Here is a 15,346-nt window from a genome sequence, read left to right as displayed (position 1 = left end):
GCTCAATTCTAATTAATATTTTTGTTAGTAGTTTATGATTCTGTAGGTAAATAATGTTTTTATTTGTGAAAATTATTGTTCATTGTTAATGGTTTAAATTGAATGTAATGTAAAAGTTTTGCATTAAAAAAAATAGTTTTCTATATTTGCAACAAATTTAGGTGTAACACGAAGATATTTGGATGTATTGTTTAAAAATTTTTGGTGTATAAGTGATGATAAGTTCTACATAACTCAAAACTCTTCTTCTCTCTCTCCTCATTTTTTACCGTTTCTTCTTCTTCTTCTTCTTTTTCATCATCATCATCATCGTTATCATCATCTTTTTTTTTATTCATCTTTTTTTCTTGTTTTATCAAGTTTCTTCTTGTTTTACTCTCTTAATAAGAATAAAAATAAAAAATTAAATAATAAAAAAATATATAATGGTACAAAATTACTTGAAAAGAGGATGAACTTACATTCATTCAACTAAAAAAAGAAAGAAATAAGAAAAAAATAAGAAGAAAAAAATGTAGTATTAGAAAAAATATTTTTTTGTATTTGTAGCAAATTTGGGTGTAACACAAAGATATTTGGGTGTATTGTTTAGTAATTTTCGGTGTATGTGTGCTAATAAGTTCTGCATAATTCCAAATTTTTCCTCTTCATCTTCCTCTTTTTCTGTTGCTTCTTTTTTTCATCATCATCACCATCTTCTTCTTTTTTTTCTTATTCATCTTTTTTTTTGTTTTACTTTCTCAAGTTTCTTCTTGTTTTACTCTCTTAACAAAAATAAAAACAAAAAAATCAAATAAAGAAGATAAAAAAATACATAATGCTGAAAATTTACTTGAAAAATGATGAATTTACATTCATTCAACTAAAAGAAAGAAAGAAATAAGAAAAAAAAAATGCAGCATTAGAAGAAACATTTTTCTGTATACAGCAAATTTGGGTGTAATACGAAGATATTTGAATGTATTGTTTAATAATTTTCGGTGTATGTGTGCTAATAAGTTCTGCATAATTCAAAATTCTTCCTCTTCCTCCTTTTCATCTTCTTCTTCATCTTCTTATTTCATATTCTCATAATTTTTTTGGGAAAAAAAATCAAACAAAAAAAATACATAATATTACAAAATCAATAAAAAGAGGAAGAGAGAAAAAAATGCAGCAACAACAATAATAATAAAAAAAACTATGATAAAAATGAAATACAAGAAGAAAAAAGAGAAAAAACACAAAAAAAAGGAAAAGAAGAAAGAGGAACGCCAAATATAAAGAGGAACATGGTTTTATGCGCACGTTATTCAAGTATATTTTGTTGGATTAGGATTAACTTGCATGATTTGTATGCCAAAAAATTTTGTATTTGTAGCCATAGTCGTAATGAAATTCCACTTTTTTATTTTATTAATTTTTTTTATTTTATTAATTTTTTTATTTTAAATAATAATAAATTAATGAATTAAATTAAATATATGAGAATTCACTGTAGAAAATTAAACCAACAGCGGGGCCGACCGGGGCCAAGCAAAAGTAAAATTACGATGGAAGTGAGAAGCAGCTCATGAGAATGCGTGAGTCGTGATTATTTTGAACCGACAGAACCATTCTCGAAGCTTTAATTTCCAAACGGATAAGCACAAAGCAGCCACTTGACATGGATCATAATAACTCCCTTAACAAACCACATTTTTTAAGCTTCCTTTCACCACTTTGAAAATGGATTTCTACTTAATCGCATTTCAAGGCAAATATAACAAAATATGGTATTGTTCTCTTAACATTGCTCAGTATGTTAATATGATAAAAAACCAAATAAGTAAAATTAAATATAGTCTAACAATTAATGGTTAAGCAATTTTCATATATAAGTGAAGATATCAACTTTGATCTTTCAATATACCCATTTAAAATTGCTTCTAATGACTTGCGTTGTTTAATTATTTTTTTAGTCATTATAATTTTATTATATTTGTAATTATGTTTCTAATTTTATGTATATATTTTTTTAATTAAATCTATATACTGTTTTTATTTTGTATTTAAATTTTTTTTATATAAAAATAATAAAATTAATAGAATATTCTTTTCAAAAATATTTGGTCAACGATTTAATTAAATTATTAATTGTAGGTATTTTTAATTTATAGATAAATATTTTATTAATTCTAATATTTTTACACTAATAAAGATCTAATTATAAAATTAAAAACAACATATATAAATATTTAATGAAAAAAATAATTAAATCTAAAAAAATATTTTACTTTTATATAAGTGAAAATATACACAAATTTAATCAAAAGAAAAGAAATCGAAAGAAAAAATATATATTTTGGTTCCCACTACAAAAAATAAAAAATTGCATTCCTACGTTTAAAATGTACTTTTTTTTATTTTTTATTATCAACTTGTATCGTATCTCTTATACATCGAACCAACCAAATTATATTTCGGTCAGCTCAACTCAAAATTAAAAATAACGAAAAAATCTCTCAACATATACCAGTCTTTCCCCTAAAATCTTGTCTTCACGTCGGTCACGAGAAATGCGTCACTAACCGACGAATGATTCCATCTCAATCAAACTATAAATCAGGCGGGGCGACGATGATAGGGGAGAGATCATAAAACAACAACAATAGATGACCATACAAACATTTCACTGATCATATACTCACTTTTTCCTAAGTAATTCTTTACAGACTTGGACGTCGGAGTCCTTTTTGCAGGTACCACGCTCGAGTCCGAGTTCAGGAGGATATTTCTAGTTTGGCTCAAGCTATCAGGCACACTAGAATTGACGTGAGGCCGACATATAACTCGGAAGGAGTATCCTTTCTAGAACATTTGGCACCCACCGTGGGGCCCCGCCTCATTTTTCTTTAATTTTTATAACACCCATATATCGGCCTTGTGCTTTCTCTTCTTTTCAGGGGTTGAAGCATGACGGACCATTCAGAGACTCCTCAGGCCCATCGAACCAGCGCTGAACTCTTGGGCGCTAACGCTGTTCTGCTAGCAAAAAATCAACGAATGGCCAAATTATTAGCAACAATGCAAAATAATGACGAAAGAAAGGACGACAATTAGAAGGTGAACAATGATCAACACGATGAGCATCAGTTGGAATCAAATGCAAAGACGGGGAAGCACCCCCCAAAACAGTAAGACGGCGGACTAATCCTTTCTCCGAAGAAATAATGAATTTTAAAATGTCAAAAAATTTTACGCTTCCAATGACCTTAACACCGTACAAGGGGATCAGAGATCCTAAAATTCACGTTACAAAATTTGAATCCATGATGTTCCTTAACAGTGACTCTAATCCCATCTTGTGCCGATCTTTTTCGACCTTTCTAGAGGGAGCTGTCTTACTATGGTTTTCTAACTTACCTGCAGGTTCTATATCTAGCTTCGACAAATTCGCCAAGTTGTTCATAAATCACTTTGCAGCATCCAAAATCTATGTGCAAGATTCAGACTACCTCAGCACGATCAAGTAAGGACAGCACAAGAGCCTGAAGGATTACATGACTCGCTTCACAATAGAAGCCATGGAGATCCCTGACCTCAATCCAGAGGTGCAGTTGCACGCCATCAAGAGTGGTCTCTGACCCAAAAAGTTCCAGGAAGCAATAGCTGTCGCGAAACCAAAGACATTGGAGGAGTTCCGAGACAAGGCAACGGGACAAATCGAAATAGAGGAGTTGCGTGAAGCTCGGAGGAGCGAAAAGCCACCATCTCGGAAGGAGGAGGACAGACCTTACAGGTCCCAAAATAAGGACTCTAAAAGACCTTCTAAACTAACTCCAAAATTTGATTCGTATACCAGGTTCAACAACAAAAAGGAAAACATCATTAAAGAGATACTACACAGCAAATTAATAAAGCCACTCAGCAAAGCAGAAACGTACCAAGACCAGAAGTACGTCAACAAAAACAAGCATTGTGCATTTCACCAAAAGTTCAGCCACACTACTGATGAATATGTGGTAGCAAGAGACTTGTTGGAGAGACTAGCAAGGCAGGGCTTACTTGACAAATATGTCACTTCCAGAAACTATAAAGAATCAACCAGAGACACAGACAGGCCGAGCTGTAGCTCGGATCGCAAAGAAAAAGGAACATGGCATGGTCCAGTCGAAAATCCTACCTCCAAGGGAGTTATAAACTACATTTCAGGTGGCTTTGCTGGAGGTGGAACTACTAATACAGCCAGGTAGAGAAGCTACCGATCTATGATGACAATGGAAGGATCTCATCAAATCCCGCCAGTTCTGTCCTCATCTGCCCACATCAGTTTTGGTGCTGACGACCTTAAGTCTTAGTCCCCGAATTTAGACGACCCAGTGGTGATCTCAGTGCGTGTGGAAAAACTAACAGTAAAAAATGTCCTGCTCGATACAGGAAGTAGTGCTGATGTCTTATTCTACTCCACGTTCAAAAAGATGCAGCTAAGCAACAAGGCATTGCAACCATCAGGCGGAGATTTGGTAGGGTTCTCAGGTAAAAGAGTACATGTATCAGGCTATGTATGGTTAAGAACAACACTGGAAGAACCCCCAAACTCAAAAACACTAGACATCCAATTTTGGTAGTAAAAAAGGTCTTGTTATTTGGCTTGTCTTCTTCCCTCATGAATGGTGCCCTCTCATTCCTCCGGTTTTCACGCAGCTCTTCTATTTCGATCTGTCCGGTTGCTTTGTCCTGGAACTCCTACAATATTTTTGGTTTTGCGACGGCGATAGCTTCCTGGAATTTTTCAGGTCGGAGGCCGCTCTTGATAGCGTGTAATTGCACTTCCGAGTTGAGGTCAGAAATCTCCATGGCTGCTGTTGTGAAGCGTGTCATATAATCTTTCAAGCTCTCGTGTTGTCCTTGCTTGATTGTGCTGAGGTACTCTGAGTCTCGTACATAGATTTTGGATGCTGCGAAATAATTTATGAATAGCTTGGCGAACTCGTCGAAGCTGGTTATAGAACCTGCAGGCAAATTGGAAAACCATAATAGGGCAGCTCCATCTAAAAAAGTTGGAAAAGATCGGCACAAAATGGGATCGGAGTCGCTATTGAGAAACATCATAGATTTGAATTTTGTGACATGAACTTTTAAATCTCCGATCCCTTTGTATGGTGCCAAAGTCATGGGGAGTGTGAAATTTTTGGGCATTTTGAAGCTCATTATTTCTTCAGAGAAAGGGTTAGTTTGTCGTCTTTCTGTTTTGGGAGGCGTTTCCCCTGTCTTTGCATTAGATTCCGACTGAGGTTCCTCGTGTTGTTCGGCATTCACCCTCTTGTTGTTGGCCTTCTTTTCACCATTATTTTGCATTGTGACCAATAGCTTGGCCATCCGCTGATTTTCTACTAGCAGAACGACATTAGCGGCCATGAGGTCGGCATTGGTTCAAGGAGGTTGTTGAGCGTCTAAAAGGTCCGTCATACTTCAATTCCTAAAAAGATAAGAGAGTACAAAAGGGGGATAAAGACGTGTTATAAGAGTTAGAAAAATGAGACACGACCCCACGGTGGGCGCCAAATGTTCTTTGCAAGGATACACTCCCGAGTAATAACACCAGCGAAAGGTCGATCAATAGCTCGGAAGCTTTCCTCGTGGAACCGTGCCCGCGGCGTGAAACTTGCAAAAAGAACTCCGACATTCAAGTTAATGAAAAATCAATCAAAAGAATGAGAGTAAAGTAAAGAATAGTGGAGGCGAGTAAATCGTTGCTCGTTCTTTTGAGGATAGCTATTCTTCTCTGTTTTGTGGTATATTCTGTCTGCTTTGCGAAGTTGGCTTATCTCTTTATATAAATAACGTCTCGAAAATGTTTGTTAAATGGTCGTCCCTCTAGTAGTTGATTTTTTAGGGATCCTTAGTAAAGATCAGTTTTTACGAGCTTTTACTAATGCAAGATAAGTGAGTGCCGAGAATTTTTCGAAAAGTTGATTCGCTCTTAGTTGTTACTCTTCTGGTTAAAGATATCAGTATGGTATAATAATCAATAATTTTATATTTTTTAAAATTAAAATTTAAATAATAATAAATTAATACTAATTAATTAATATAAAATATAATTTAAAAATATTTATTAATTTATTATCAATTAGACCTTTGTTGATTATCTAATGAGATTATGCACTCGGCAACCATACCATATTATACTTTTACTTTCCTCCGCTGTAAAAGAGTGATACGGATACCACCAACAATGGGACCATATTAGGTCATCACACGTGGGGGAAAGTGTATGCCAATTCACATGTGGATGAGTCCTAACAATGAGATTTTTGCAAAACAACAACAGGGCCAAGACGAGCAAAGAAGAATTAAATATCAATTTGGTTCCTGAAATTTGGCTCGATATTCAGAATGGTCCCATTGGCTCTAATTAGAACCTCTAAATTTGTAATCGTGGTTCCATTTTGTTCCTGCGATCATCTCCGTCACCAGATTGCTGATCTGGCGCAATTACATGACACAATAGACACTACTTAAACGATGGTGTATTGGTTTTGTGCCCAAATCCTATAGAAACCACGTCGTTTAAATTTTTGTAGGTTAAAACTCTCTTTCTTCTCACTGTATTAACCCACAAAAAACAGAAACGACGTGGTTTCCATAGAATTTGGACGCGAAATCAACACGTCATCGTTTAAGTAGTGTCTACCATATTATGTAATTGTGTCAGATTAACATTCTGGTAACAGAGATGATCACAAAGATAAGGCAGAGCTATAATTATAAATTTAAAAGTTCTAATTAAGGCATTAAAATTATGGAAATCATTCTGAATATCAGACTAAATTTCAAAAGCCAAATTAAAATTTAACTCAACAAAAAAAAATCAATACATACATATATAAAAGTGATGAGAACTAGCTCAACATGATTTTAACCCACAGTCATTCTCGAAACTTTCCAATGGATAAGCACAATAGTCATACCACTAGGATTAAGAAACGACAAGTTTGAAGCTTTCTTTCGTAGCGACTTTAAATATTTCAATGCGGTAGATAATGAGGAGTGTTAGGGGATTAGTAATTTTTGTGTTTTATAATTATTAATTAGTTATTAATAGTATTTTTAATTGTGTGAAATTAAATTCAATAATAAAAGATCACTTACTTTTCTTTTAATAATTAAGTGTTGGCCACAAAATACAAAAGTTACTGCCTCTTAAATTTTTTCGTGGATAATTTAATCATGCCTTTATAATTGTTTTTGTCCGAAAATGTTTTTTTTTCTATTCTTTTTTTCTCGTCAATTGTAGCCAAGCCAAACTCCATGGAGCTTTGACCTCATTCAGCTGTCTCATTAAGTCTTTCCAAGTTTGCTACCAAGGTTAATTTCGTCTGTTACCATCTAGCTAAACAACAAAATGGATACTGGCTACTTGACTGTACTTGGAACGCCAAAGTTCCAACTTCATACATGAAACACCTGATAATTTTCCCAGAGTATATCACGAGAAATGTTATATGTATCAAAGATGTTATATGGATATTAAAATTATACATTAAAAATTAAATTAGATTGGTTTAATAATTAGTTCATTAGTCCATTTAAATAAATATGGAGGATTTGAATCTTTTTTAGTGTCTATAGCAATTCATTAGTCAACAACAAATTCTTAAATAAAATTTAGTATGATAAATTAGTCTTTAACCTGTTGGATAAAAAAATATTATGAAACAAAAAAAATTATATACTAATATCAGTTATTATATATTTATATATAAATATATTTTTTATTTATTTTTTAATATATATTTTTTTATATTTTAATATATATTTTATATTAGTATTTAATTTTATTATATACTTACTATAATTGATATGTATTTATCTATATTTTGCATTAAAATTAATTAATAAAAAATGAAAAAAAACATTTACTCTTTACTCCATAAAAAGTATATTAAAAAGCAAAATACTAGAAGTCCATTATGTTAAGAAGAAAAAAAAAAGTTAAAATTTATTTTATTTTTTGTTAATTTTTTTATTATTAAATATTTTTACAAAATTTATTATTTTTAGTTATTATTTTTATAATTTTATCCATCAATTTAATTTTTTTAATCTAATTATACAACAACATACTTTAATTTACACTTTAAATATTAATAACTAAATTATTAAAAAAACAATAAATTATGATGTTTTTTTTGTATTATTTTATAAAAAGTACAAACTCATTTTTTATATATTACAGAAATATTTGATTTTTTTTATACTTTAATATACAGATTAAGTAATATAAGAGTTTAGAATTGAGCTTAATTAAATCTCACATTCATCCCAATATCTCATCATTTTAGTCAAATCGAATATCATATATATATATATATAGATAAACTTGACTCGCTGATGATTTCTTTCTTCTTATTAGAACCATTTATTAACATAAACCGCCACAAAATTCATTGTAACACACTAAAATTCACAAACTTAACATTCAACATTATTGTCTCCGCGTATGGACACCCAGGGGCACAGTGAGAAGATTGTTGGGCCCTCAAACCCATTCGGAATTATTTGTTGAAGCATTTATTTAGTGCAGTAACTCGAATAATTAATCTTTCATGAGCTATGACATGAAGATTGATGACCGTTAATTAGGTCACTTGCATGGAGGGAGGGGGGACCCACACAAACACTTGTTATGTGCAAACGAAGAAGCATCAATGGCGAAGTAACCCTGCAACCTTCCGCCTTGGGGAATAGGTCCACACAATTGATTATAGCTAACATTAAACCTGGTTAGCTGCTTCAGCTGCGTCAGTTGCTCCGGGAGCTTCCCGTAAATGCGATTGTGCTTCAGGTTCAACCTCGTTATGTTCCTACCAAACTCCACTTTCCCGATATCGAACGACAGCATGTTTCCAGCAAGGGTTATCTCCTCCGTCTTTTTCTCCGCCCCAAACAGCACCGAACCATCTCCCTCGAGCTTGTTCCAAGAAAGATCCAGAAGCTCCGCGTCCAGCCCCTTCAACGCCGCCGGAATCTTCCCAGAAAGCATGTTGTGAGAGAGAGTCAGCGTCACAAGGCTCTTGGACGCGAAGGAACCGTAGGATTCAGGGATTGGGCCAGAGATGCGGTTTTCGTCGGCGAAGATCACCCTGATGCTGGGTAGTGAGGGGAGGAGATGAGGGAGTGGGCCGGAGAGATTGTTGCCGGCGAGGTTAATGTTCGTGAGGGTCTTGATTTGGGCTAGAGATTCTGGTATTGGGCCTGAGACATTGGTGCTGAATAAGTAAAGGACTGTAAGTTTTTTGAGATTTGAGATCTGGGGAGGAATTTGGCCTTTTAGGTTGGGCATTTCAAAAATTAAGAGCTCATCAAGATCAACGAGGTTAAATAGGGAGGGAGGGAGGTCAACTGGGCCGGGGAGGTCCAGCCCATGTAGCTCTATTTGGCTAACACGGTAAGGCTTCTCGGTGGTGCATTCGATGCCTTCCCAGGCGCTGGTGCAGCAGTCGGTGGAAGCGTTCCAGGAAGAGAGCATGGATGGGTTGCCGAATTCTTGCTTCACTTGGAGGAGGATTTTTTTCTCGTGTGGGCTGCACTTCTCTGAGAGTACTGCAGGAGACACCCATATCAATAGAACTATGGGAAGAAGGAACATGGAGATGGTACTGGTGCTTGCCATTATTGTGTTTGGGATTGATGCTATTATTGTTGTGGAAATGTTTGGGGCCTGAAAGGTGTTTATAAAGCAATGAGCACGGTCTGTTCGGGGAACTGGGGAAGGTGGTATATTATTATTTGGATAGAGGTGTGAACTGCAGCACTAGATCTAATTCAGTCAAATATCAAGCCGCCATAAAGGAATATCACAGATACTCTGAACCATAAGGAGTCCATACTAAATTTTTTGTTAGGAAAATTACCACGTATAAGATTGTACTATGTGGGAACAACGCTGTTGTTAGCATTATCCGTTTAGAGTTGTTATTTTTGTCGTTTACCATATGAGTGAATTACATTTACATCTTCGAGAGGCCCTAATGAAATTTGGCTGTGAGTGGGGGAGCGCGTGATTGAAACAGCTTCGGTGACTAAGCTTGAGGAGAGAAGTAGCCAATTTCATTTTTTTTTTCCTTCAATTTTTTTCAGCAGTTTTCCGATTTAATATTTTTTTTAATTTCATTTAAAAAATATAAGATAAGAGATTATATTTTATTAAATAATTAAAAAAAATAAAAAAATATATTTCCGTCAATTTGGTAGTATGAATAAAAAGAGGAATTTTTAGTTCAATGTAACTAGATATTTATTATAATTTATTTTTTAATTGGCCATTATTTGTTGTGATAAATTGTTTTAGATATTATGTTTTAAAAACTTTTTATATATTTAAACTTTAAAATTATATCTTCTTAAAATTAAAATATTTAAATTTAAATTTAAACCAAACAAAACAAAAATAACAAACCAAAATTAAACTCTAACCAAATTAAAATTAAAATAATACTATCAAAATCAATTTTTTCGATTTTGAGACCAGTATGTATAATTTTTTTTCCTCTAATTAACAAGAGTAATAACCATAATTATTTTTTGATGAATTTCGGATATGTTAAAAAATTATTTAGTATATAATTTTGTAATTTTAGATATGTTCATTAATGTATGCAACAATATTGTTGAACATTAGCCTATCGATTATGTTTGCTTTATGACAAACAACATTTTCTTTTCCTTTGGGTACATAGAGATTTCTATTTTATTAATTTTATTTGCGTGGCCCAAAAAATTTGTTTAACAACCTTGTTCCTAGAGAATCAATTTTTTTTTTTATTATTTGTGTTAAAAAAATATTTATGTTAAAAAAATATAAGCACAAATTTAATGAATTTTGGATATGTACTAAAAATATTCTATATGTTATCTTATTATTTTAGATGTGTTAAAAATTTATTTATGTAAAAAAAATATAAACATGGATTTAAATGAATTTTAGATGTATACTAAAAATATTTTGTATGTTGTCTTATTATTTTAAATGTATTATAAATATATAAAATAATAAAAAATACAAATAAAATAATCACACAAGACATACCATCAACACTTCGAATGTTAATATAATATTGAATATAAACTTTTACTAATATCTATGATAATACACGTTCTTCATGAAATTAAGAAATAAAAAAATTGAAATTGTAAATTTTGTGAATAAAAAATGTCGAACTTATGTGAATAATAAAAAATAAAAAAATAAAACTATAAATAAATAATTATTTATCTTGTCAAAAAAATAAAAAATGACAATCATAAATTATATAAAAATAAAAAAAAATTAAAACACAATAACGAACTTTAGTAACTACACATGAAAATAAACTAATATGAATGGAATAACTTAAATGACTAATAATTTTTTAAAAATGTAAAATATGAAAAAATAGTTACTCATGAGTGTTAAATATTTGTATTTTTAAAATTTAAATTAAATAAAAGTATTAGTGGTTTTTAAAATTTAAAAAATATGATTAAATAAATTAAAAAAATAATATAATAAAGTAATTAAATTTAAAAGTTGATTAAAAAATAAATTTTAAAAGACAAATAATTTTTTTTTTACTTAATTTGTGGTCATGCAGTGGTGTCGGAAGAGGAAGCGTGCGAAAAAGAAATAATTATTCCAGATAGACATTACTCTCTCAATCTATTTTTCCATATGTAATTTCAATTTTATAATTAATTATTGTAAAGGATAAACCGATAAAGTCAAACCAACAGAGAATGTGTTAATAACTTATTCATGAACAAGACGTGACACAAATGAATTTGTATTTTCTATGCTTTGTAATGACTTGTATGTTACCCAATACTCATCTGTCAATTAAAAAAAAAATCATACCAAATTATGGAGAAAAAATATGTCAATAAGTTAATACTCAAATAGAATAATTTATTCGTATTTTAAATTTCTCTATTTCTGATAAAAAAAAAAAAAAAAGAAGAGAGACAGGAGAGAAACATAGCCAAAAATGGCAAAATAGATATTTAAAAAAAATTAAAATTGTATACCTGACACATAATTAAATTGTTACTCCGGACCGTTCAGTGAGCTCATTCAATTAACTTTACAGTCCAACAATATTTCGACTCGGCTCACCATTCTAACCACTCTTTATACCAACTTCTCAACCTAGCCGGCTTGTGTGAGCTTTGTCAACAAAAGTACAAAACACACATTTAAATCTTTCCAGTAGGCACCAGGGGCGGATCGGTTCCTTGCCCACCGTGCAGCTATCTGTCATTCCTTCCACCCCATCAACTTTATTCACATTTTTTATATTAAATCTGCAGGGCTAATTTGATTGGAACAAAAGATTTCCATATCCGTAAAATGAAACAGGTGGTAACCCTTCATTTTGTTAATGGCACTACGATGGCCCCCTTCGTTGGTGTTTTGACATTTTGATATATATAATTTTACAATTTAAAAAAAACAATAATTCTTTTATATATATATTTAATTATATATCGTTGCATTAAAAAAAATAAAAATATTTAAAAAATAATAAAAAATAATTTAAAATATTTTATTTTATATTTGTTAATTATTTTAAAATAAATATATAATATTAAATATAATAAATATATAATTTTAAATATTATATATATAAAATTATATATATTAAAATAAATAAATATTTTTAAATTATTATTTTTTTAATATTATTAAAAAAATTATTTTATCTAATTAAATAATTTTATAAAATATTTTATATTATAAGTGCATTAAAATGGACTCATATATAAATGATTATAAATGATAAGTACAAGCATGAGGTTAAACAAATAATTCAAGGTAATTATTCTTCCATACTGCAAGAGTGCAAGGAACAGTTGTTTTTTAAATAGTTAATTAATATCTAATTTTTTAATTTTAATTATTTTTCGTGTATATAATTTGTATATTATCATGGCTAGTGTTTCGGCCTAGCTTATTGGCGAGTCGGACGCGGGTGTTGAGTTGCCGATCCGACGGGTCCTCCAACCCGTAAATTTCCTTTTACCCACCTAGCTACAGCACCTGAATAGCTGAAAGGAAGCTTTTAGAAAATAGGGTCTGCTTATGTGGGACCCACTCGGACACAGGATATATAGGGGGAGGACTCTACCCTTTCCTAGAGGTACGTCACCTATCCTAACCTTACTGTTTTTTATACGGACACTAATTTGAGCATTGGAGTCTTTGCAGGTGGCTTCCCCCCCTCCCCCATTACACACCTCGCCAGCTCGAAGGAGCCTCATCTGCCTCAATCCCAAAGCCCATCCAGATCCAGCTTCCAGCAACCCGCCGATCCGTTCCGGACCGGAGCAACCGAACATTGACACCGTCTGTGGGGATACCTGGCATGAATGGATTTTCTGTTGGGCCCGAAGGACGAGCTTGAGGAAGAGGAAGCACATGAGGAGGAAGGGACTCGCCGGATGAGCAGGTTAGCTTCTGTGGCGTCCTCCTGCGAGCACACGAAAACACGTTCGCGCAGAGATGACCCACTGATTCATTCCGGACCTGAGCAACTGAACATTATGGCAGACTTCCTGGTCGAGGTAGTTGGTGGTGCTCCCGGGAATACGAACACACGGTGGAAGTTTCATATGACGACGCTTCCAACCAAGCGTTCAGAGGGGCAGGGATAATCCTTGAAAGCTCGGTTGGGATGACTTATGAGCAATCAGTCAAGTTCGACTTTCCAGTCTCCAACAACTAAGTGGAATATGAAGTCTTGATAGGGGGTTTGCTCCTAGCCAACGAAGTCGGAGCGTCGCGAGTCGAGGTCAACAGTGACTCCCAAATCGTTGCCTCCCAGGTCAACGGGACATACTAAGCTAGGGACTCCTTACTCCAGAAGTACTTGGAAATGCGAGAGCTGACCTCCTATTGAAACTAGCAAGCACAAAACCAGGCACGGAAAACTGATATTTGATTCAAGGACTAGTAAAGGAGCCATCGGTAACTCTCTACGTAACACAAGCTCTGGACCTTCCCTCGTGGATGGATCCGATCCTCCGTTTCTTAGTAAACGGTGAGCTTCTTGAGGACAAGAAAGGTGCTAGAATGGTCAGACGGGAGGTGGCCAAGTATGTAGCGATACAGGGCCAGCTATATAAACGAGGGTTTGATCAACCCCTGTTGAAGTGCTTGCGCCCCGAGCAAACGGACTACGTCTTGAGCGAAGGTTGCTATGGCCACCATATCGGGGGAAAGGCGTTGGCCAGGAAACTCGTTAGAGCCGGATATTATTGGTCTTCCATGATGTCCTATGCACAAGAATTCGTGAGAAAGTGTAAGAAGTGCCAAGAGAACGCCAATTTTCATAAGTCCCCAGTAATGGAGTTAAGCTCAATGCTGGCGGCCCGACCTTTCACTCAATCGAGAGTCAACCTCTTGGGCCCGTTCTCAGTGGGTCTCGGTCGGGTTAAGTACCTCATTGTGGTCATCAATTACTATACAAAGTGAATTGAGGTAGAACCGTTGGACGATATAACTTCGGCAAACTGTCGGAAGTTCATATGGAGGCAAGTGGTCTCTAGGTTTGGAATCCCTGAGATTGTCATTTCAGACAATGGGACGCAGTTCGCGAATAAAAAGTTTGGCGAGTTCCTTTCAAGAATGGGAATCAAGCAGAAATTCTCATCAGTCGAGCACCCATGGAGCAATGGCCAGGTGGAAGCTGCAAACAAGGTCATCCTTCACAGCCTGAAGAAATGACTAGGCCAAAAAAAGGGCTCCTAGGCAGACGAGTTAGCCTGAGTCCTATGATCGTATAGGACAACGCCACAATCTTCTACCGGGAAAACACCGTTCTGGATTACTTACGGGGTCGACGTGGTAATCCTGGTGGAAATCGGGGAACCAAGCCCGAGGCTGCTTCTCGGAGGTGTTGAAGAAGCGATGGAGAAAGACCTGATTGACGAAACAAGGGAAACGGCACATTTGACAAAAATGGAGCTAAAGCAAAAGGTAAATTTAAGGTACAACACCAAGGTACTAAAAAGGAGTTTCGAGCCAGATGACCTGGTGCTATGGAGAAACGACATCGGGATATCGATCCCAGGAGAAGAAAAGTTGGTAGCTACCTGGGAAGGTCCGTACAGAGTAAGAGAGGTACTCGGAAAGAGGGCGTACAAGTTGGAACGCTTGAATGGGAGTGAGGTACCAAGGACATGGAATGTGGTGAACTTAAAAAGATTCTACTCTTGAAAGGCGACCTAGCGACTTAACAGGTTACCCTATTCTCGTCCACTACTGCTTGTTACTTTGTTTTCCCTATTGCTTGTTACCTTGTCATTACGCCATTGTTACCTTATTGACTAGTTTCATTATAAA

General features: G+C 34.0%; 2 protein-coding genes across 2 annotated transcripts; one reads left to right on the top strand and one right to left on the bottom strand.

The window, feature by feature from the left end:
* Positions 1-8,261: 8,261 nt before the first annotated feature.
* LOC112734521 (polygalacturonase inhibitor 2) lies at positions 8,262-10,334 on the bottom strand. Its single transcript, XM_025783871.3, has one exon. It carries the CDS (start codon positions 9,638-9,640, stop codon positions 8,612-8,614), a length of 1,029 nt encoding a protein of 342 aa, XP_025639656.1. The 5' UTR covers positions 9,641-10,334; the 3' UTR covers positions 8,262-8,611.
* A 3,677-nt stretch (positions 10,335-14,011) lies between these two features.
* Positions 14,012-14,728, top strand: LOC112735620 (uncharacterized). Its single transcript, XM_025785146.1, has 2 exons — positions 14,012-14,303; positions 14,580-14,728. Exons 1-2 carry the CDS (start codon positions 14,012-14,014, stop codon positions 14,726-14,728), a joined length of 441 nt encoding a protein of 146 aa, XP_025640931.1.
* Positions 14,729-15,346: the final 618 nt, after the last annotated feature.

The sequence above is a fragment of the Arachis hypogaea genome, chromosome 3, assembly GCF_003086295.3.
Source record: "Arachis hypogaea cultivar Tifrunner chromosome 3, arahy.Tifrunner.gnm2.J5K5, whole genome shotgun sequence".
NCBI classification, from domain to species: domain Eukaryota; kingdom Viridiplantae; phylum Streptophyta; class Magnoliopsida; order Fabales; family Fabaceae; genus Arachis; species Arachis hypogaea.
Note: the sequence above shows the minus strand (reverse complement) of the source record. Positions and strands in the feature narration are given on the sequence as shown.